The following is a 23,133-nucleotide window of genomic DNA, read 5'->3' on the forward strand; positions in this document are numbered from 1 at the left end:
TTATAAGGTCCCAAATTCTCCCATTTCTTATTCCACTCGTGGTGCTTCGAGTGAAAAGCATGAGCGAGTCTGTGAATAAATGAGACACGGCGACAGTCGTATAATCGCGTGTCCGTCAGCGTTCAGACAAAGTGCTAAACAAAGAAAGCCACAGACGCCAAACACCTCAAAATACGGCGCGGCTCAAACGTTCTGTCCCAGAAACCCTCCTAAACAGACACACTGATGCCACATTCGTTCAGCCCTCGAAGCGCTGATGGACAGATGGGAATCGATAGGCTCTGTGTAAACGGGCCGGCTCCACAGGAACATGTTATGTTAATGGATGAGTTGTAAACATGCAAACATTGAGCAGGACGAGCATTAGTGTGGTTAACCTCAGGTCTGTTCACAGGCGAGTGTGGTTTGAACGTCATGTGATTTGAGACGTGTGTGTGGGGGGGGGGTCACATATGCAGAACATGTTTAAAGATCAACAGAACTGAGACAGTGAATCTGGAGTAAAACAGATCATAATTCACTCTGAAATCAGAAGAGTACATTTCAGTCAGAGAATTAATGAGCTGCATTGTGTCAGTTTTAATGACAATTAAAAGTTTCTAACAATGCAAAAACTGTTTTAAATAAAGAAAATGGTTTACAAAAAATTCAAAAAGTTCATTGTTGAATTTATATTTTAAAATGCATAACAGAAATAAACTAATACAATATAATGTATTTGGATTTATTTTAATAAAATATAATTACATATTCATTAACGTATTTAAATAAAATAAATGATTAAAGATTTATTTATGCATGATTAAATATTTATATTTATGAATGTAAATAAAAATACATATATTTATTAATGCATTTACTTAAATGAAATGCATAAATAGTGTTAATGTATTTAAACAAAATACATAATTAAACATTTATATTTATGTATTTTAATTAAATAAAGTACATATATTATTAATGCATTTATTTACATAAAATAATTAATATTTATTTATTTGCATGCATTTAAATAAATGATACAACAATAAATAAATAAATACAATAGAATAAAAAAATCAATTTGAAATATATGCATAATAAAATGCATTCAACGTGTTAAAGATGAATAGTTTGAGTCATTATTTAGTATTTTTGTTGTCTAGATCCTGGTATACAGCACTGTTATGATTTCTTGTCTTTGGGACAGTGAATATCGAACTGAATTGAGCTGAATAATGTCATGAATTGGTCTCATGAAGTTTGCATTTCTGTTTATTACTGTAAATCTGCTTGGAGACGATCTGTACTGTATAAAGCACTATATGACACAACAAAAGTTGAAGTATGTTTATGTTGATGCGTTTAAACAGAAATCTGTACAGGTGCAGAAAATATAAAGAAACATACGAGCCGTTATAGAAATATGATTAAACAACAGGGATATGTATGAGCTGGAACACGCTTTTTACGGGATCTTTCGCTCATTTTTCCAATCAGCAAATTTCCTCCCAAGAACTGGGATCTGGAATTCTCCACCGGTGCCAAGAGCCCGACATTTACTCACAGCTGTCGGCAGAGGAGCCGGGGTCTGTACACACACACACACACGTCACAACTAAGTCATGGAAATAGTTTCCCTGGACGTGAGCTTGACCCCGAGCCGCAGACACAACACCGGATCTCCGCTCACCTGCTTGGTCTTTGACCTGCTGATGGTGTCCGAGAGAGGCTTCTTCTTCTCCTTCACTGCCGTTTTGGAGAAAAGTTCGACAAACTCCTCAAAATCCACGGATGGCTCTTCGATCGTCTCCCATACGAGAGAACTCAAGTCCCTGCGGAGGAAAAACAGACGTTTAGACAAGCACTCTTGCAGATGAACATACAACTAAATTAAACGTAGTTCTAGTTCGATGCATCTCGTATCACAACTCTCTCTGATCACAGAATAAATCATTTACACTCTAATCAACATTGACTGTATGACATGCAGTTGTGGGCGGTTAACAGGGTGTTGCTAGGGCATTGCATCCTGGTTGCTAGGGAGTTGCTAGTGTGTTTCTGGTCTGTAGATGCAGCACAAGTTTCTCCTTCAGTGTCTGTGGGGTTTTTCCTGCTGTTTTATGGTTCAGTGGGTGAAAGCCATGTGTCTGATTACTGAAAAGGTTCTTAGTTCACCCTAAAATAAATATGTTTTTAGTAAAAAGTTTTTCATTTCATTATTTATTCACCCTGGTGTTGTTCTAATGGCATGCACCTTTCTTTCTTTTCCGGGCCACAAAAGGAGAATATTAGGGTGAACTGTCCCTTTACAGGGTTTCTGCAGGTTTCAGTAAGTCAAATTAAAGACCTTTTAAGACCTTTTAAGACCATAAAGATTGAAATTTAAGACCTACACGACGCATTAATAGATAGTTACCTCGGGATCATTAGATTATCTATCTATCTATCTATCTAGGATTATCTGATGTGTGTGTGTGTGTGTGTGTGTGTGTGTGTGTGTGTGTGTGTGTGTGTGTGTGTGTGTGTGTGTGAGAGAGGGGTAGATTTTTTTTATAGAAAATTGTACTTTTGCATATTATACTGTAAAAACACAATTATTGTTGATTTTAGTTGATCATAGTTGATCATAACTAGAGAGGAAATGATGAGATGATTAAAGTGACCACAATTATCACGTTATCACAGAATCCTGTTCAAAAAGTACTAATAATAGTCAATTCAACAAGTTTTATGTCGAAAAACAGCAAATAACAAATTGATTAGCATCAATATGCACTTGTTTACGTAAACATTAAAATACCATTAAAAATGATGGCCAGATTTTATGAGTGTCTTGCAACATGTTATCTACTAACATGTACAAGTTCTAATAAAGTTTTGACAAAAAAGGTTTTATAAAAAGATAAACCTCATATTTCAGCCTTTAAATAATTTCTTATAAAAAGAATGCGTCAAAAAAGATCAATTAGTAACATTTACACATTAGCTTATATTTATTAGTAGTGTTTGGGTGCACCCCCATCCTTCATGTTGACTGAGCTTTCAATGTTGTTATGGAAAGGGGTGATTGGCTGGTTCCTGTCACATGACCTGCGGTGCGTTTGTGGCATTCTGAAAAGTTTAGATTTTTCTCATCTCGTTGCGTTTGGTAAAAAAATGTGCGCGTCGCTTCAATTATGAGTGCGCTTGCCGTGCGCCTACATTTGAACAAACTTGAGCGCGCAAAAGAGGCGACATGTGAACGGCCTCTGGCGAGCTAGCTCATATCAAGCCACATGTGAACGGCCTCTGGCGAGCTAGCTCATATAAAGCCACATGTGAACGGCCTCTGGCGAGCTAGCTCATATCAAGCCACATGTGAACGGCCTCTGGCGAGCTAGCTCATATCAAGCCACATGTGAACGGCCTCTGGCGAGCTAGCTCATATCAAGCCACATGTGAACGGCCTCTGGCGAGCTAGCTCATATCAAGCCACATGTGAACGGCCTCTGGCGAGCTAGCTCATATCAAGCCACATGTGAACGGCCTCTGGCGAGCTAGCTCATATCAAGCCACATGTGAACGGCCTCTGGCGAGCTAGCTCATATCAAGCCACATGTGAACGGCCTCTGGCGAGCTAGCTCATATCAAGCCACATGTGAACGGCCTCTGGCGAGCTAGCTCATATCAAGCCATGAGCTACTGGAGCACGCGAGCGGCGTGTTGGAGACCCTGCTCTAGGGCTCCGCTTCGTAGGCTACAACTCCATACTTTTTTGCTACTTTGTAATAACTTTCTGCGGCCAGTGTTTCTGGAGGGTAAACACTTTTTTAGACCTGACTAAATAAAATTTAAGACCTAGGACGAAAATCTGGCAGTTTTTTTTACTTTTTAAAGCCTTCAATTTAAAGTTCAGAATTTTAGACTTTAAGACCCCGCGGAAACCCTCCTTTAAGACTGGAATACAGCTTTTATAAATGGATGGAGACTGGAATTACAGTCTGAAGCTAAATCATCATACACCACATGATTTACTGTGAAATCCATCAACTCCGACTGAGCAAAATCAACTCGTCTGTGCAAAAGTCGCATAGTGTAATCCAGCCTTAAGTGAAGTAAATTAACTCAAATCACTAACTATGAGCGCTAGTGAGAAATGGTGATGATTGCCTCATTAAATGCCACTATAAAATGACCTGCATGTCTGCTCTTCTCCAGCTTTCCTCCTAATATTATTGCATAAATACATGGCATTGTATATTACAAAAATCTGTCGAATTGCTTTTGTAAGTCGCTTTGGATAAAAGCGTCTGGTAAATACATAAACAGTTGCAATCTAAATTATTGTACCCCTTTCAACTGTTTGCAACAAACAAATCAAACAAAAGTACTTGAAATAGCTCAACACAACGAGTGGTTTCCCCAAATTTAACTGAAAATGCAACTTTTAATGACTTTTGAAGTTTCAAAATGATTCACCCCCTGAATATAATCCCTCAGAACAGCACAGATCTGCAGAACAGGAGTTCTCTCACTAATCAAGGGCTTCATTAGTTGCATCAGGTGTGCTTGAGCTAGAACACATGAAATATCTGAACTGGTGAGGTTTGATGAGCATCACGTTTGACTGCATGTTAGAAACAAGTCAAGAATGTTTCAAAAAGTGAGTAGAAGATTTCATCGCCCTTCACAAATCAAGGAACAGGAGACAAAAAGATCACGGAGACACTAAATGTTCTTAGAGACACAGTTGGAAGCATAGTTCACAAGCTCAGAGTTAAAGGAACAGTGGTTACTCTATCAGGACGGGCAGAATAGGGAAGATATCAACATTTCAGGAAAACCCTTGAGCGACTGCAGACCTGCAGCGAGACCTGGTGTCCACAGACTCTGAGGGTTCAGCTCGTACGCGTGACAGAACTCCAGCACTACACCACTACTGACACAACAGCACAAGAAGTGCTCAGAATCATGTAAATAAACCACAGAAGTTTTGAGATTCTGTTTTGTGGAGCGATGAAACTAAACTGGAGCTGTTCCTCCCTCTGGATTAGCGGTGTGTCTGGAGGAGGAAGAATGAAGCATCAGCTGTGAAGAACTCGGTCTACAGTTCAGCATGTGGAGCTCGTGATGCTCTCGGCTGATGTATATCCTCCGGCTCTGGAAACCTGCAGCGTGGAGAAGGAGAGATGGAGTCACTGAAGTATCAGGAGATCCAAGGAGAAAACGTCATGCCATCAGAGAGGAAGATGAAGCTAGGACCTTCAACAGGACAATGATCCCAAGCATTCCTCAGAGTCCACCCAGGCTTGGCTGCAGAAGAAGTCCTGGGAGATACAGTGGCATCACAGTCACCTGACCTGAACTCCAGAGAACATCTCTGGTGGGATTTGAAGGCCAAGAACATCCCTGAACCGGAGGTCATTGCTCATGAGGAACGGGCTCAGATTCCTCAGACACAGAAGCTGCTGTCTGCTTATACATCTCATTTACAGAAGCTCATTACAGCAAGAGGCTGTTCTACTCAGTGCTAAACATGCTTGCCATGAAGGAGGTGAATCATTCTGAAACTGCAGAAGTCAATAAAGTTGCATTTTCAGTTAAATTTGGGGAAACCACTCGTTGTGTTGAGCTATTTCAAGTACTTTTGTTTGCTTTGCTCATTCAGTCTGTAAATGTTGCAATTAAACCTGATTTGCAATGAGGGTTGGATAATTAAGTTGGCTTGAGAGAGCCAACTTACTGATATTGTACTTAAACTTAATATTATTATTCTTCTTCTGAGACAAAAAAAATATAACTTTAATACAGCCTAGAGCTTTAACTCTACATACTCCAAACTCGGCTCAGACCTTCAGACTATTCTGACTCGGTATGCTATATCTTTTCTAACTGATCGGACTTACGGTTTTCCTAAAAATGACGATCAAAACTCGGAAAAACTCCCCATTGACTTTTTCAAACTGACCAACCGACAAAAATTCAAATCTAAATCCCTTGAAGACTAAACCAAACTGCCGTTCTATATACTATATGAGCCATTGAGACTCATTTAAACTAATAAACTCATCTATCTATCTACTTCAAACTAAATTAAACTTCAAACTAAATTAAACTTCAAACTAAATTAAACTTCAAACTAATTTAAACTTCAAACTAATTTAAACTTCAAACTAATTTAAACTTCAAACTAATTTAAACTTCAAACTAATTTAAACTTCAAACTAATTTAAACTTCAAACTTCAAACTAATTTAAACTTTAAACTAATTTAAACTTCAAACTACTAAATTTACTTCATTTAAACTAATAAACTCATCTATCTACTTCAAACTAAATTAAACTTCAAACTAAATTAAACTTCAAACTACTAAATTGACTTCATTTAAACTTATAAACTCTAAACTCATACACTTATAAACTAATTAACTTATAAACTCATGAATTCATAGACTTATGAACTCTTAAACTCATAAATGTATAAACTCTGAACTCTTAAACTCAAACTTATAAACTGTAAACTCATTTAAACTTATAATCTCTAAACTCAAAAACTCGTACACTTATAAACTCAATTTATACTTATAAACTCTAAACTCATAAACTCTGAGTGTGTGTGTGTGTCTGAGTGAGCGAGTTAGTGTGTGTGTGTCTGTCTGTCTATCAATCTAACTTATCTATCTATCTATCTATCTATCTATCTATCAATCATAAACTTCAAACTACTTTAAACTACTTTAAACTTCAAACCACTTTAAACTTCAAACCACTTTAAACTTCTTAATTTAAATATACCAGCTCCAAAGCAACACCATAGCAACCAAACTTGAGTACCCTAGCAACCGTTTTGCAAGACCTATATCTCTGTATCAGAACATCGTATAGAGATGAGGTTTGGCTCTTTTGACTCATGCTAGCAAACAGCACTTTCAACATGCTAGCAGTGAATAGCTACATGCTAATAGCGATTAGTTAAGTAAGAACTCTATAAAAACTCCATAGTAACCATCTGTGACAACTACCAACCAACCTAGTAACACCATATCAACCGCTCTGAATACCATAGCAACCACCCAGAACACCCTAGCGACCACCCAAAACACCCTAGCAACCACCCAAAATACCCTAGCAACACCATAGCAACCACACAAAACATCCTAGTAACCACCCATAACACGCTAGCAACCGCCTAGCAACCACCCAGAACACCCTAGCAACCACCCAAAACACCATAGCAACCACCCAAAATATCCTAGCAACCGCCTAGCAACCACCCAGAATACCCTAGCAACCACCCAAAACACCCTAGCAACCACCCAAAATAGCCTAGCAACCACCCAAAATACCCTAGCAACCACCCAGAATACCCTAGCAACCACCCAAAATACCCTAGCAACCGCCTAGCAACCACCCAAAAGACCCTAGCAACCACCCTAAATATCCTAGCAACCGCATAGCAACCACCCAGAATACCCTAGCAACCACCCAGAACACCCTAGCAACCGCCTAGCAACCACCCAAAAGGCCCTAGCAACCAACCAAAATATCCTAGCAACCGCCTAGCAACCACCCAGAATACCCTAGCAACCACCCAAAAGACCCTAGCAACCACCCAGGACACCCTAGCAACCACCTAGCAACCACCCAGAACACCCTAGCAACCTCCCAAAATACCCTAGCAACACCATAGCAACCACCCATAACATCCTAGCAACCGCCTAGCAAAAAACTTTCTGGTCCAAACTTTCTCAAGCCAACTTAAAGTTTGTCTCGACGAACTTTCGCATCTAGTTTCGATTGCAACTGTTTAAACTACAGTGACTATAGTATTTTGGTTATTAGCATGGTGATTCTTGTAAGCAGAACAGATCAAAATGAGGAAATGGTTGTAAAGCATAAGTACTTTTTGGTGTTCAGCTGAATGCGTGTCCAGTACAGCGGTTTCATGGGTCTCGGCGGCTCCACAAGGCTCTTGCGAGGCGGTTTCTCATGCGTCGCTCCTAATGCGAACAGACCCAGCGGCAGCGGAGGCGGCAAAGAGCCCATACCAAAGGTCAGAGGAGGCGCAGAGGCTCCGGGAGCCATAGATGGAGGAGGTGGTGGTGGAGGAGGAGGTGCAGACAGGCCTGGTAGAGGAGGTGGAGGAGGAGCAGCACTCATTCCTGGTAAAGGAGGTGGTGGAGGAGGTGCACTTACTCCTGGTAAAGGAGGTGGAGGAGGAGGCGCACCTGGTAAAGGAGGTGGAGGAGGAGGTACACTCATTCCTGGTAAAGGAGGTGGCGGAGGAGGTGCAGTCATTCCTGGTAAAGGAGGTGGAGGAGGAGGCGCACCTGGTAAAGGAGGTGGAGGAGGAGGTGCACTCATTCCTGGTAAAGGAGGTGGAGGAGGAGGTGCTCCTGGTAAAGGAGGTGGTGCACTCATTCCTGGTAAAGGAGGTGGAGGAGGTGGTGCACTCATTCCTGGTAAAGGAGGTGGAGGAGGAGGTGCACTTACTCCTGGTAAAGGGGGTGGAGGAGGGGGTGCACTTACTCCTGGTAAAGGAGGTGGTGGAGGAAGAGGAGGCACCGAAGCACCCGGCTGCTGCTGGCAGACGCACACAAACGCTTGAGAACCAGCCTGAGACTGAGAGCAGGAGTCACTCCCTCCGGGCGCCTGCGCCTCCACAGGAGGCACTTTAAACCTAAAGCTCTCGTCCACAGGAGACGTTTGCACCGATTTGGCCTCCAGCGGCAACAGCGCAGAGTTTTCTGTCTGCAGGTCCACATGGCAGACTTCGGGCACGAGACCCTCCTCCCCCCCACACTCCTGGTCCTGCGTGATGACCTCCCGCTCCAGCAGGGGGTGCTGTTTCTCCAGCTCCGCGATCTTACTGCGCAGGGCCTCGATCGTCTGCTCCAGCTGCTCGATCACGCAGACGTGCTCCTGCTTCAGACTCACCGTCTTCAGCACAGACTCCTCCTGCAGAGAGAGAGAGAGAGAGAGAGAGGGGGGGGGGGATGAGAAGCAGATAAACACAACAGACAGAAACAGATATAAATCTGTGTTTCTCTTCCACTGAAGTCACTGGTGTTCAGGCCACAGCAAATGTTTCCTGCTGAAGTGTGGACAGAACTGATGAGCACCTCCTCCTCCTCTCTACCAGGAGTAAGTGGTACTCCTTTACCTCCTCCTCTAACAGGAGAGTGCATCTTAGTGTGTGTGAGTGAGTGTGCGAGTGAGTGTGTGTGTGTGTGTGTGTGTGTGTGTGTGAGATATATATATATATATACACATATACTACACATATACACACAAACAGTTTCAACAGTCTGCTAGTGGTCTATAATCCTCTGGTAAAGCACTGACGTCTACAGTAATGCTGCCCTCTGCTGGTCACTCACACTGATGCACTCCTGCTGTGTGTGTTTAGTGTGTGTGTATGGAGTGAGTGAGAGTACAGTAATGCTGCCCTCTGCTGGTCACTCACTGATGCACTCCTGCTGTGTGTGTGTGTGTGTGTGTGTGTGTGTGTGTGTGTGTGTGTGTGTGTGTGTGTGTGTGTGTGTACAGTAATGCTGCCCTCTGCTGGTCACTCACACTGATGCACTCCTGCTGTGTGTGTGCCAGTGTGTGTGTGTGAGCGTGTGTGTACAGTAATGCTGCCCTCTGCTGGTCACTCACTGATGCACTCCTGCTGTGTGTGTGTGTGTGTGTGTGTGTGTGTGTGTGTGTGTGTGTGTGTGTGTGTACAGTAATGCTGCCCCCTGCTGGTCACTCACACTGATGCACTCCTGCTGTGTGTGTGCCAGTGTGTGTGTGAGCGTGTGTGTACAGTAATGCTGCCCTCTGCTGGTCACTCACACTGATGCACTCCTGCTGTTCAGCTCATGACAGATGTTGATTTTCTATTTCTGAGATCAAACAAACTCTGGGAACTAACATCCAGCGGCGGCAGAGCAATCGAAACAAACAACACAATCACACAAATAACCGCATCAGTGAAACATGATTCAGAATCAGATGCCTTTCATGAGACGAGCTTCTCACGCATACAATCACTTAACCCCAGACAGACAGAAGAGCTGAAAACACACTTTCTGCACATCATGGGGACAATGAGCCTTAACTTTAATACTGAAGTACCTGCAGATGTGAAGTCATGAGAATAAATGTTCATACAGATGTTAATGTGAGAGAAGACGCACCTGAATCTGCCGAATTTCTTCTTCCTTTTGTTTCGTAATTTCTGAGACGACAGCCTGATGCTCTAAAACACACACACACACACACACACATTAACTCAATATCTACAGGACAGTAAATATGAATATAGTTGTGACTGTACGTGAGAAATCTCAGTAAACACACAACAGACGCGATCATACTTCAATAAGCAGTCAGTTATTAAGTTTGATCATTATGGTGATGAGGACAGATGTGGATGGAGCGAGACTGAAGCCTGTTGCTAGGCAACATTTGTAAACAAACAGCAGCACGTGAGGAAAAGAGCCTTAAATGAGCTAAAATGTTTTAGTTTCTCTGAAGTAATGATGTAATCTGCCTCTGATGAGGATGTTAATGAGACACAGAAGTGACTGAGCTACTCACCCTCCTGCTCCTCGACCGCTGCACACCCAGAGTGAGAGAAATAACCTAGTTTAGACATCAGACGCCTGAACAGTGTCTGTGCAATAGGGTTTCTGAATCTGAGAGACGAACCTTGTAATTATTAAGATTTTATTTGTGTTTTCACAGAAGTCTCTTCTGTCTTTATTTGATCAAAAATAGTGAAATTGCAAATTTAAAAAAGTGATTAATGCTTTTCGCACTAAATTGATCAAAAGTGACAGTAAAGACATTTACAATGTTACAAAAGATCATATTTCAAATAAAATGCTGTTCTTTTGAACTTTTCTATTCATCGAAGAATCCTGAAAAATAAAATGCATCAGTTTCCACAAAAATAGGACCTGTTTTTTTTCCCCAACATTAATAATAATCATTGTCTCACACAGGGTCAAATGAGCACTTAATTCTTACACATACAGTAAATATTATATGAATCAGTTTAATAGGTTTTATAGGAGGTTTGTGATACCAACATTTGAGTGATTCAAAACCCTGACGTGCGCGATTTAACCGTTTCCTAACAATAAACAACATGTATTACATAAAGATGAATAACTGTCTGAATGCTTCAGTTTGACGAATGCCGTCATGGTCAGGCTTGGGAGGGTTACTTTAAAAATGTATTCAGTTACAGTTACAAATTACTTCATGAAAAATGAATTCAGTAACGTAATCCAAGTACCACAATATGAAAGTAATGTAATCTGATTACTTTTGGATTACTTCAAGGTCACATATATAAATAAAGTCAAGCAAGAAGAAATATAATTTTTTTTGAAAACCTTTTATTTTAAAGCAGCACTCAGTAGCTTCGGGACTTCTTCGCTGTATTCTCGCTTTTTGCTGGCAGGTTTCTCTCTAGAGCTCCCCCCACAGCTTCGGAATAGATATTTGACAACACTGTCGTAAAAACTCGTTGTTGATTCTCAGACACCAGAGGCTATAGATCAACGACATCAAAGCAGATGGGACGTTCTTTAAAACGTCTTTCTTCATTCGGGTTCGGACAGCGTGAGGGAGCGCAATAATGACAGCATTTTAGCAGATTTCTTTTGGCCGTAAAGCAATTGTTTACATCGCGAGACCTGATATCACGCGAGACTTCCTGACGCGGCGGCCCGCCGGCTCAAAGTTGCAAGTGCGTATTTTCCGCTCACGGGCACCAGGGGGGTGCGAAACGACCACCATTCAACCCGAAATAAGTAATATAACCATTCCAATGACTCCGAAGCTGTTCAGTTAAGGTAAAAAAAGTTACTTAGTTCACCTTTAATAAGAATTTGGTCCGGTGTAAAATTTTTGCACAATATAAACTACTTAAGAAAATGTCATATAGCTGTAAGTAACTATGTTGTAGCTAAAAACCTATTAAAACTAAGCAATCATGTCTCATTTCCACAACTTGGGAACACACAGCCCTGAATATTTATGTAAAGAGCTATACAGACATCTAGTGGCTACTGTAAGGTATTACAGATTATTTTTGTTTTATTTTTAACTAACATGTACAAGGAAAAAACAAAACAAAAAAACATTTTAAATTTCTACACAATCTAAATATTAGTTTATTTTAAAATAGGCCTAGGCTACATGTTGACTAAAGCCGTGATCTTTCTTAATTTGCCTGACTGAACTTGGGGCGTTGGCAGTGGGAGTTCCCCTACGTTACCTAGGCAGCGAACATCCCGTTAAGTGAGAAGAGATTAAGAAAGGACATATTGGTACAACCATGTTGTTTGCATTTTCTTCTTTGAAAACAAAATGTCAGCGGAATTTCCATGAATTGAAAGCGTTTTTGTCCCGCGGGAAACGTTTCTACTGGCAGCAGTGATTCACTCATCGTCTGAGGAGATCGTAGGCTGTTATTAGCGCATGCACCAGCGGGTCATTACTGTCAACAGAACCAGGAACTACTGTATAATCAAGCAGCGCTTAATATAGTGTTATTATGCCAAAATACTGATTTATTAAGTTTTAAATTAAACCATTGTAATCCTGAAAGTATTCCCCCTTTTTTAAAAATGTAACTATAATCTGATTACTACGTTTTTTGAGGTAACAGTTACTGGATTTTTGTATCCTGATTACATAACGCCGTTACATGTATTCCGTTACTCCCCAACCCGGGTCAGAACTAAAGGTGAGAGAATGGAGAGATCTTCCCGCCATCTTGCCCAAATGATGTCACTTCCTGGATGTCAAAACTTTAGGCATGATTTGAAGAGGGACAAACCCATGCTAGGTTTATAGCAAGCGGTAACCTTCCCCTCTCTCTCTCGAATCCAACACTGAAGAGACTTAAACTCAGGGATTTAAGCGAAAAAAATTCTTCTGACTGAATTTTTTTTTTAGGCCAAGTCATATTCCTTTAACTTTTTAAATAGTAGATACCAATAGCGTTTTAAGGGGAGACGTTTTAAACCGCTTTAATATTGCCAGTTTGCGTATTTTAAAAGCTATTTTAATCTATGAAAACCAGGCAGGGAGCATGTGTACAGTAGAGCACGAACGGCAGCATTGTGACTAGCTTCTGACTGATGGCGAGCTAGCACTGTTTTGCCATATTGAAGTCTCCTGTGACATACTGTGCAAAGACACGTAACGTTACCTGGCTGTTTGATTTTTTTAGCCCACGAACTAAAAGGCTTGCCATTCTCCCCCATTTCACTAAGCCAAGCTCATTTCCATTTATTTTTTACACTTTTATCGATCTCCGATACATCGGAGCCTTCCTGCATTATAAGTGTGTCCATGGTAACTGAGATATAGTTCTACCTCAGTGCTCAGCTGTAGCCTGACATGCACTTCTCCAAAACTAACGCCCGTTTCACACATACTCCCGTGTGCAGTGCGTATGCGGTGAACACGGAGCAGTTTTTCCATGAGCGGTAATTGAAAACCCGGAGTGGACCATGAGCGAAGTGATTACAGAGTGCTTAGAGTGGAGAGAGGAACGTGCTTTTGCTCCACTCCAGGCTTTGATCACATCCCCCTCAGCAGGGTGAATACACCTCGTCTTTCCTTAATTTAAGACCTATTCAAACTAAAATTAAGACATTACACTATTTGAGAAATGAAAGCCTATTTACGGCCTTAAAATTATGAAAAGTGAATTTAAGACATTAAGGACAGACGAGAACCCAGCAATTGACGGAAATCCATCAGACTCGCTGAAATTAACGGAAATCCGTCCTAGCGACGGAGAACTTTAATCCCTGCTTAAACTGCAGTTCATCCACTGGCCACTAGAGGCCGACTGCAGAAGAGGGTCATTACCCATAAACACCCATGTTAAAATCCCCAACTTTACAGCAGAAAAACACATGTTTACAGTCTGGTGCTAAAAGTGGTTTTGGTCTATATAGCTAATTTTGAATTTTTTTTTTAACTCATCCATTTAAAGTATATTAAGCCTTAAAGTTCTGTATAATTAAGGGCGTGGCCACTTGAGTGACAGGTGGATTGCTGCTGATGTCACTACTAGCCGTTTGTCTGCTGTCTGTTAGCGTCACGTCACGTCAGCTAATCCGCCTCGCTGCACATTGTCGTTTATCCGGGAGTGATGCACTAACAAGATGGCGACGGCCGGCTCCGCCCACTTTGGGCTTCAAAAACGCTCTTCAGAAACACTACGGGTGACGTCACACACACTACGCACATGTTTTTACAGTCTATGGTTTATAGAGTGTGTTCCTACCGTCCTCCGTGTATTTGGGCTCGGGCCGCTCGTCTCCGGGTCGGGTCGGGTGCCACAGGCTCTTCAGGTGTCCAGGCAAACGCTCCAGTGATGGAGGAGGCTGGCTCACTGCCGCCCATGTGTACAGCTGATCATGCTGGAGAGAGAGAGACATTCACATGTTTAGATGTGAGTGTGAGTGTGAGAGTGAGAGAGAGAGAGAGAGTGAAAACGAAAACGACTAAAAACGCTGTATTCTGCTGCCAGGCCAGTAGATGGCGATGAAACACTATAGCCTGAACACGTAATACACATGTGCATGACGTCATCGTCTTCAGAGATTTGTGTTTTTGTTGTTTACACAGAAACCTTTGAAACCTGTTTGTCAAAACGCCGTTGTCGTGTAAACGGACGGCCAAAACGCATGAAGTTTTACGTTTTTAGTTGAAAACGGTGTCATATAACCAGTCCCTCAAAGTGCCTGTGTATCGAGAGCTGAGATTCAGATATGCTAATGAGCCTTTGGTTTCTGACCAATCAGAGCAGAGCAGCTCTCAGAGAGGCGGGGCTTAGAGAGACTGAATCCTTGATGGAAGTGTTTCAGACACTGAGAGGAAAGAACTGACGCTGCAGAGGAGATCATGAGGACATTAAAGTGACCTGACTAGAACAAGAGGCACTTTAAGATAAGGTACAAGTGGATGTTAGTGAATACAGTGACATGCGTGAGGTTATATACTCAAACAAAAACTGATGTAAACCGGCAGTTTCTTGCAGTAACGTCACAGATCAGATCAGATCACACATGAGAATAAACAGCGCCTCCAACAGGCCAGGATGAGGACACACTTCAGGTGCGGAACTGAGAATGCTGGGAAATGCAGCGCTGCATAAACCCGTCACTTCAGAAACCTTCTAAATCACAGGTTTAACATTCTTCATCAACGACACAAATGTAAATCTAAAATGAATTATAAAGTCAACATTTGCAAATAAAATTAATTTTACATGATCAATTTGCAAATTTAGGCTTTTTTATTTTAATAATTAAATTAAAGTAGTTACTAGCATCTAACTCAACTTACAATTAACAAGCATTTAAGAAATTAGTAATTTTTGGTTAGTTTTACGGCAACAATTTACTGTAAAATTACTGCAACTAAAACGAAAGTAATAAAAAAAGTAAATTATCCATTTAAAAAAAAGAACAAAATCAAATCACAACAATATTAAAAAAATTTATTGAAAATGTTTTTTTTAAAAAATCACCATTTATTTTATTTCAAATAAATGTTTTTTTAATTTTAATAGAGTTAGAGTAAAAAAAAAAAATGTTTTCTGTAACTACAACATGTCAAATATTTTCTTCATTTAAACTGAAGTACTAAAATTACTAAAACTGAAAAAAAAAGAAAAGACATTAAAAAAACAAAATGATAAAACCGACAAAAACACAACAAAATTATTCATACTAAATTGAAAACGGAATATACAATTAAAAACTCCTTCAAAATATGAATAAACCATATTAATGACACTGTAGTCCACATGAACCCTAGGACCAAACAAACCGACATCAGACAAACTCTCAGACGCTGATCAGGGATTTATGACCCGATCATGAACTCAGAGGTCAGAGTTCAGACCTGCAGGAGTTCTGGCCTGCTGGCGCTGTGGGAGATCGAGCCGGACCGGGTCCAGTCGTGTTCCTCTGTCCTCTTCATGACACCTGATCACATGACCTCCGATCACATGACGCGCACCTCTTCATGACCTCCGATCACATGACCTGCATCCTCTCATCCTGCACTGCTGCCCATCGCCATGGCAACAAGCACACGTGCAGTGAACACACACGCATGCACTTCAGTCGCAGGTGCTTTCGGTCTCCATGTTAAACCTCAGATGTGTGACTCAGCAGAAACACACACACACTGATGGTCCGGGATCAGTCCCGCGTCACCAGATAACAACACGCTTCTGAACCGCTGACGATCCTGCAGTGAGATCAGGTTACTTCATAACGAGAGAGAGAGAGAGAGAGAGAGAGAGAGAGAGGAGAGAGAGAGAGAGAGAGAGAGAGAGAGACAGAGAGAGAGAGAGAGAGAGAGAGAGACAGAGAGAGAGAGAGAGAGAGAGAGAGACAGAGACAGAGAGAGAGAGAGACAGAGAGAGAGAGAGAGAGAGAGACAGAGAGAGAGAGATGAGAGAGAGAGAGAGACAGAGAGAGAGAGAGAGAGAGAGAGAGAGAGAGAGAGAGAGAGAGAGAGAGAGAGAGAGAGAGAGAGAGAGAGACAGAGAGAGAGAGAGACAGAGAGAGAGAGACAGAGAGAGAGAGACAGAGAGAGACAGACAGAGAGAGAGACAGAGAGAGAGAGAGAGAGATGCAGTGGAGGGTTTGCGTGCTGAGAACAACATTATTCACTGAGTGACGTCTTACACTGTAGATGAGCCAATCAGAGAGCTCCGATTTACATGAGCCGTGCCAGTACTGTAAATAAGTAACAAAAGTGCTGAACACTCTCGCACTGTTTTCAGCTTCTAGGGAATAAGATGATGATGCAGAGCTATTTCTGGTAAGAGCCAATCACAAACAAAAGGCAGATCACATGATGCCAACCAGAGCCAATAAGAGAGGTCATTCATCACAGTGTGTTTATATTCTAAACCTCCAATCCAAAGATTTAAACTCAAACTCAGTTCAGGCTGAATTATTGGCTCAAGGACTGAGAAACTGTGTGTCGATTCTTAAAATCATCGGACAGAACACAAGAGACCCCAGAGGAGCAAAGCCACAAACCACGGAGATCTCCCTCAGAAAATGCAGGATTAGCAGATTCATCTTTTAATGATATATTAAAGCGCCTCTATTCTACTCTTTGGGATATTCTCTTTCATACAGTGTGTAATAAAGCGGTTTGTGAATGTAAAAGCTCTGCAAACTTTCAAAGATCAGAGAGTTATTGTTTCCTAAAATAAAGAATTGATTCTGAACTGAAACGAGTCGTCAGTAATTCAGTCTCACTTCCTGCTGATCCTGCGTAGGCTTGTAACTCATTTGCATAATGCCCGCCTCTGGTCTTGATTGGCTGATCAGCATCTCTTAGCTCCGCCCTCAAACACTGTAGTGTATCTGAGACTGGAAGAGTTCGTGTTGTTCATGTGGAGAAGACGCTGTTTTCTGAGATTTCTGAGGAGTGACGTTCCGATCATTAAAGCAGCAAACACCGGTACTGCGGTGTATTAACAATTCCCATCATAACAAAAATAAACAGAGGTATTCGGTATGAACCGGTGTAACGCCCAGACCTGTAACGGGGCACTTTAACACAGCGAGTGTGAGGTCTAGCGGGACTCACGTCAAACTTGTGAGCGATGTGTGCGCTGCTGCCGCACGGCTCCCTGAAGCAGTCGCTGAAGGGCAGGAGGAGACCCAGAGCCAGGATCCGGGAGCAGATCTTCTCCACCTCCTCCGGCTCGCTGTGATCCTGCTGACGGAAGAACCTCTCCAGCAGTGTCCGGCCTGCGCACACACACACACATCATGTGTGAACACATAAATCACACTAATGTTAGCATATTCTGTTCAGAATTACACGCTCTCATGCATACGTTTAATATGCGAAGGATGCTTGATTGCACTACGAAATAACAGATACTTTTTGCATTTTTATGCATTAAAAAGAGCCAATGTAATATTAGTCAGGCTGAAAACCGGCTCGAATTCAGAACCAGATCCATTTCTTTAAGTCTCCCTGTAGTCCGTCATATTATCCCTTTAAACTCCTCCTTAATCAACAAAATTACATATTTAAATGGTGTTCCTTGAATAATTCTTGATTGCTTAAAATATCTTGAATGTAACTCGACACCCTCGCCTCATTTAGTATGTGTGGTTCTATGAATATGTAAATGAGCCCCGCCTCCACTCACTCAGCTCAGAGATCCACTGGTTGACGATCACACGTTGATCTGATTGGTTACAAGGTAGTTTGTGACGTCAGAAACACCAGCGATTTCAAAGCGTGTGTTCGAGACTGTCTTTGGTTCACTGCAGTTTTAAGGAGGAAATACTCAGCAATGCTGTCGACTTATGAACTTACACATGCTTTGTCTTAAAGCGTATTAATAACACCATATAGACACATAAACAACATTAAAAGCTGGATTGTCACCACAGGGGGACTTTAAGGGAGATTCTCATGTTTTATTTCAAACACAAGATGCATTTCTAAACCTAAACAACATTCAGCTTTGAAACAGCAAGTTTAGTTCATCAGTAACTGAGGATCATGGAGTGTGTCGGCGCTGTAATTCCTGCAGTGCACACACAGATTGTTGTGAATGAGTCACTGCTGCAGTGCTTCAGCTCTCTCTCACACACACACACACACACACACAGAAACACAAACGGAGTCACATGATCACTGCGCGCTCCCGCATCAAACCACAACAAATCAATCAGATCCGGCCTGAACCTTCACTATAATCCAGACCTGATTGTCCAGTCCAAATTGTGTGATATAAACTTGCATTTCCAGGAAATAAAGTCTATAGAAAAAAAATCTATATTTAATATTTCACAATACTTAAGTCAGAATTGCAAGATATAAACATGGAATTGCAATAAAGTCACAATTGTTAGATATAAATTTGAAACGGCAAGAAACAAAAAAAGTCACAATTGTGAGAGAAAAAAACTCCTATATTTTTCACAATTCTTAGAAAAAAGGCAGAATTGTCAAATATAAACTCAATTGCAATAAAGCAATTCTTTAACATTAGTTTATGCGCATGTTTTCTTTTCGTATAAAAAAATAAAAAAATTATAATAATCCTCCACCACTGAGCTCAGAACTTCTGAATGTTTTGCACATCTTGGCGATTCCATCCAGACGTTATTTTATGCAATATCCCAGAATGCACATCACAATAGGGGGATGAAACATGGCTAAAGTCAGAATTGCTAGAAATCTACTAATTTCTTATTTTTTATTCCATGGCAGAAACAAGTTTCCAGAGTCTGTGACTGTTGTCAGGGAGACTCTTGAGTTTACAGCTCATTACCTTCATTAGCACGTCAATGAGAACAAAGAACACTGTCAGAGAGCCAAGACACAGCAAGGTGCATCATGGGAGATGTAGTTCTGCCTATTGAAGACATCAATCAGCACACTCTCCTGTCTCTAGGGATGACTGATATCAGTGAGCAAACAACATTGAGCTGATTAGGTAGATATTGGAGAAAAGACAGAAACATTAGCCTGGAGCAACGGGAACCAGACACACACACACACACACACACACACACACACACACACACGGGCGACTGGCAAGCGTTTAGAGAGATTTGACATGGTGTGTTTAACCCGATGGACCATGAGAAGAGAACACAAGAGAAGCAGAGCGAGTCTAACACTGGAGGAAAGTGATCTGAGCTCCGGCTGAATCTACAGCAGAAGAAACACCTTCACTGCACACAAACAGAGGCTTTCTTCCTCATTTGTGAAGGAAAACAAGTTTTAACTCAAGATGCATTTACTGGAGAAGCTAAATTACTAATATAAAGTCTTGTTTTCTGAAAAAATGCATCAAAATAAAAGTGACTATGCTTAAAAAAAGGGGAAAAAACTGCCATTGGGGTCAGAAAAAGACTTTATTTAAAAGAAAAACAATAATTTCACAAAATTGTCACTTAACTTTGATATATTTCTCAAAAAACAAAAGTTAATATCTTCATCACGCTGCTTCTCCAGTAAATGCATCTTGATTTAAGAATGTTTGGATATTAGTGCTGGAGAACGAGACAGAAACACTGAGGATGATGTGTGTTGATTCTGTCTAAGTGGTTCTTTGGTGGAGTCGATCAGAGAGTCTGCTAATGTATCATATATGTCAGATATTAAAGTAGTTGCTCTGCTGATTAGCTTCACTCTTAAATATAAAATGTACTTTATTGGCATCGATGGTTCCATGAAGAACCTTTAACATCCACAGAACCATTAAAGTGCTTTACAGTGGAAAAGGTAAAAAAAAAAAAAAGTGTAGAATGACAATAGCAGAGTCACATGACGGTCTCTAACGTTTATCCGCTGCCGGTTCCCATCGATCAATAGAGTCTAACGTGTGCTTTGAGCTTCTGCATCATCTCGCGATCTGATTGGCTGAGAGCAAGCGAGTGATGTCACTAATGGACAAGAGTCCTCAGGGTCTGATCAGCACGATGCCATCTGCTCTCGTGTGTGTGTGTGTGTGTGTGTGTCCCATCACTGAATTGTAGTGAAATGAATTGAATCATTGAATTGAATCACTGAACTGAATCACTGAACTGAATCACTGAAATGAATCACTGAAATGAATCAACATTGAACTGAATCACTGATTCTTCAAGTCTTTTTAGAGATTGAATCTGAATTTCTCATATTTGCGTCATTGATTCTGTTATTATTGATACTGTTAAATAAAGCTCATTTAGACTGATCTTGAACACACACCACAGGACTGATGCTAGTGCTCACAGTTAGCGTTCGTGATCGGACTAAATCTCCAGCACTGAGTGTTAAAGCTGAGAGTGTTTAAGAGTCGTTTATGATTGACACACTGATCTCGAGTCACACCGACGTCACGTGTGTGTATCACTCGGCATGTTTACAGACTCAATTCATTCGGATTGACGAATTAGTGCGACTTCAGATTCAGAAAGTTGTGTTTATATGATGCCTAAACTCTGAAACCTGATTCACATAATGTGTTTACATGTGCATTACATTTATTCTGAAGAAACTGGTCAAAATGAAGTGAGTTTATGTTTAAACGAACAAAAATGTGTCAGATAAGGCAAAAAACAAGAATATTTTTCTGGCACACACTTGTTCTTGTTTTAAAACACAAACTCACTTCATTGAGATGATTATTTGAGTGTTGCTTCTCCAGTAAATGCACTGAATGATTTCAATCAAACAAGACAAAAATACTGAGGAAGAACATCTTTTTTTGCACGACGAGTCTCATCCATTCACTAACACACAGAGCTCTGCCTTAGACAACATCTCCACTGCCATCCCATAATGCCTCGCTTCAGGACAGAGACTAGGAGCATGTACGTTCTGTATAGGAGGACCATTATACACTACCAACATTAGGTTTCAACAAACATTGACAGCGATTTGGCAGCTCATCCACTGTCTCGACCCTACTACTGCAAACCCCAACCTAACCTTAACCCTAACCCTATTACTGCAAACCCTAACCTAACCTTAACCCTAACCCTATTACTGCAAACCCCAACCTAACCTTAACCCTAACCCTATTACTGCAAACCCTAACCTAACCTTAACCCTAACCCTAACCGGAAAGGCCCGGTCACCTTTATACAGGCCATTTGTTCTAGGCACTATAAGTAGTTTTTGATTCTCAATGCTCCTCATTAGTTCATGCACTGTGAACTAACATAAAAAGTTAATAAATGAATGCATTGCTCATGTTCATTATTAGCTATTAGCACTATTAGCATTAGCAACTGTAAACAAGCGAGATGTCATGGCAAACTCTTCCCGGTATCCCGAGCCTCACCTGTGAAGACCTCCTGAAAGCCGCATGCCGAAGCCTGAGATGCAGACGGTCTCTGTGTGCGGCCCGTCCTCAGCGTTCCCTCCGAGCCACCGTACTGCAGGTAGTCAGCTGACCCGACGGCTTTAGGAGCCCGGATCTCCTCGGTCCAGTCTGCGGACCGGCTGATGGGTCCGGTGATGCTGTGCGAGCGCTGGCGTTTGACCCGTCTCCGGTCGGGCCGAGGGACCCGGGGACTGTGTGTCGGGGACGGCGCCGGCGAACACAAGGGAGAGCTCAGCTGACGCGTCGTGGTCTTGATGTACGACGTGCTGATTGGTGGATACGGTTTGACCGAGGACTTCAGGAGCCGCGTGGCTAAAGGGCTTTCGGTGTGCGACAGGAACGTCACGCTAGTCTTACGCCGGCGCTCGTCAGTGCTCACACACTCCACCGATCCCGCCGAGAGCGTGTCCGTGCTCGGAGCCGAGTCCTCCTCGGCTTCAACCGCGCTCTCGAAAGAGGCGCTGAGGTCCGGGAAGCTGGTCGTCACGGAAACCGTGGGATCGGGAATGGGGGAGTCGGGGGCTTTTGTGACGGCGGCACAAAGGCCCACATCCGAGTCTCCATTCACTCCATTCACAGCCGGGATCTGCGTCTCGCTAACGACAGAACGACACACACACACACAGTGTGACCAACATGGGGGAAATCTCAGGGGAAAAACACACTAAACAAAACAAAATATGCTCGTCTTGTTTCCAGTCAAATAAAGATTCTTAAATTAAGGTGGATTTACTAGATAAGTAAAATGCCATTAGATATAATGTCTTGTTTTCTGGGGGGGGGAAAAGTGAGTTGTTGCTTAAAACAAGCAAAATGATCTGCCAAAGAGGTCAGGAAAATAATGTTAATTCAAACAGAAACCAGATCATTTTGCTTTTTTTAAGCAACAACTCACTTCATTTAGATTTTCCCCCAGAAAACAAGACATAATATCTAATGGCATTTCACTCCTCTAGTAAATCCACCTTAAATGTAAGAATCTTTAGATATTTGGACTGGAAACAAGACACAAATACAGAGTAAGAAAGGCATGTTTTGCAGTGTGTGATTCAGACACATTTGACACAGTCAACATGGGAAAAATCTCAGAGTAAAACTGGGAGTGAATAATGATACACCGGTGTTTTGCCAGATGAGAAGTTTATCCATGCATCATCGTTTATCATATTTGATCCTGGACCACAAAATCAGTCACATGGGTAAATATTTTGAAATTGAGATTTATACCTCATACAAAATATCTTCATTGAACATGATCTTTTACTTAATTATCCT

The 23,133-nt window shown here is 41.6% G+C and overlaps 1 protein-coding gene across 2 annotated transcripts in view; it reads right to left on the minus strand.

Moving 5' to 3' along the window:
- The window catches only part of fmn2b (formin 2b), a 72,067-nt gene that overhangs the window by 39,042 nt on the left and 9,892 nt on the right, over positions 1–23,133 (minus strand). Inside the window, exons 3-10 of one of the 2 annotated variants that reach the window (XM_082152383.1) lie at positions 21,817–22,454; positions 17,604–17,767; positions 14,266–14,401; positions 10,548–10,565; positions 10,145–10,206; positions 8,321–8,918; positions 7,864–8,188; positions 1,673–1,814 (exon numbers count right to left, since the gene is read on the minus strand). In XM_082152383.1, the coding sequence (XP_082008509.1) occupies positions 1,673–1,814; positions 7,864–8,188; positions 8,321–8,918; positions 10,145–10,206; positions 10,548–10,565; positions 14,266–14,401; positions 17,604–17,767; positions 21,817–22,454 (2,083 nt within the window). Of the gene's footprint in view, positions 1–1,672; positions 1,815–7,863; positions 8,919–10,144; positions 10,207–10,547; positions 10,566–14,265; positions 14,402–17,603; positions 17,768–21,816; positions 22,455–23,133 lie in introns of both variants that reach the window. The other variant, XM_082152382.1, reaches the window with a different exon arrangement.

The sequence above is a fragment of the Leuciscus leuciscus genome (assembly GCF_965113295.1).
Source record: "Leuciscus leuciscus genome assembly, chromosome: 21".
Classification (NCBI taxonomy): Eukaryota; Metazoa; Chordata; class Actinopteri; order Cypriniformes; family Leuciscidae; genus Leuciscus; species Leuciscus leuciscus.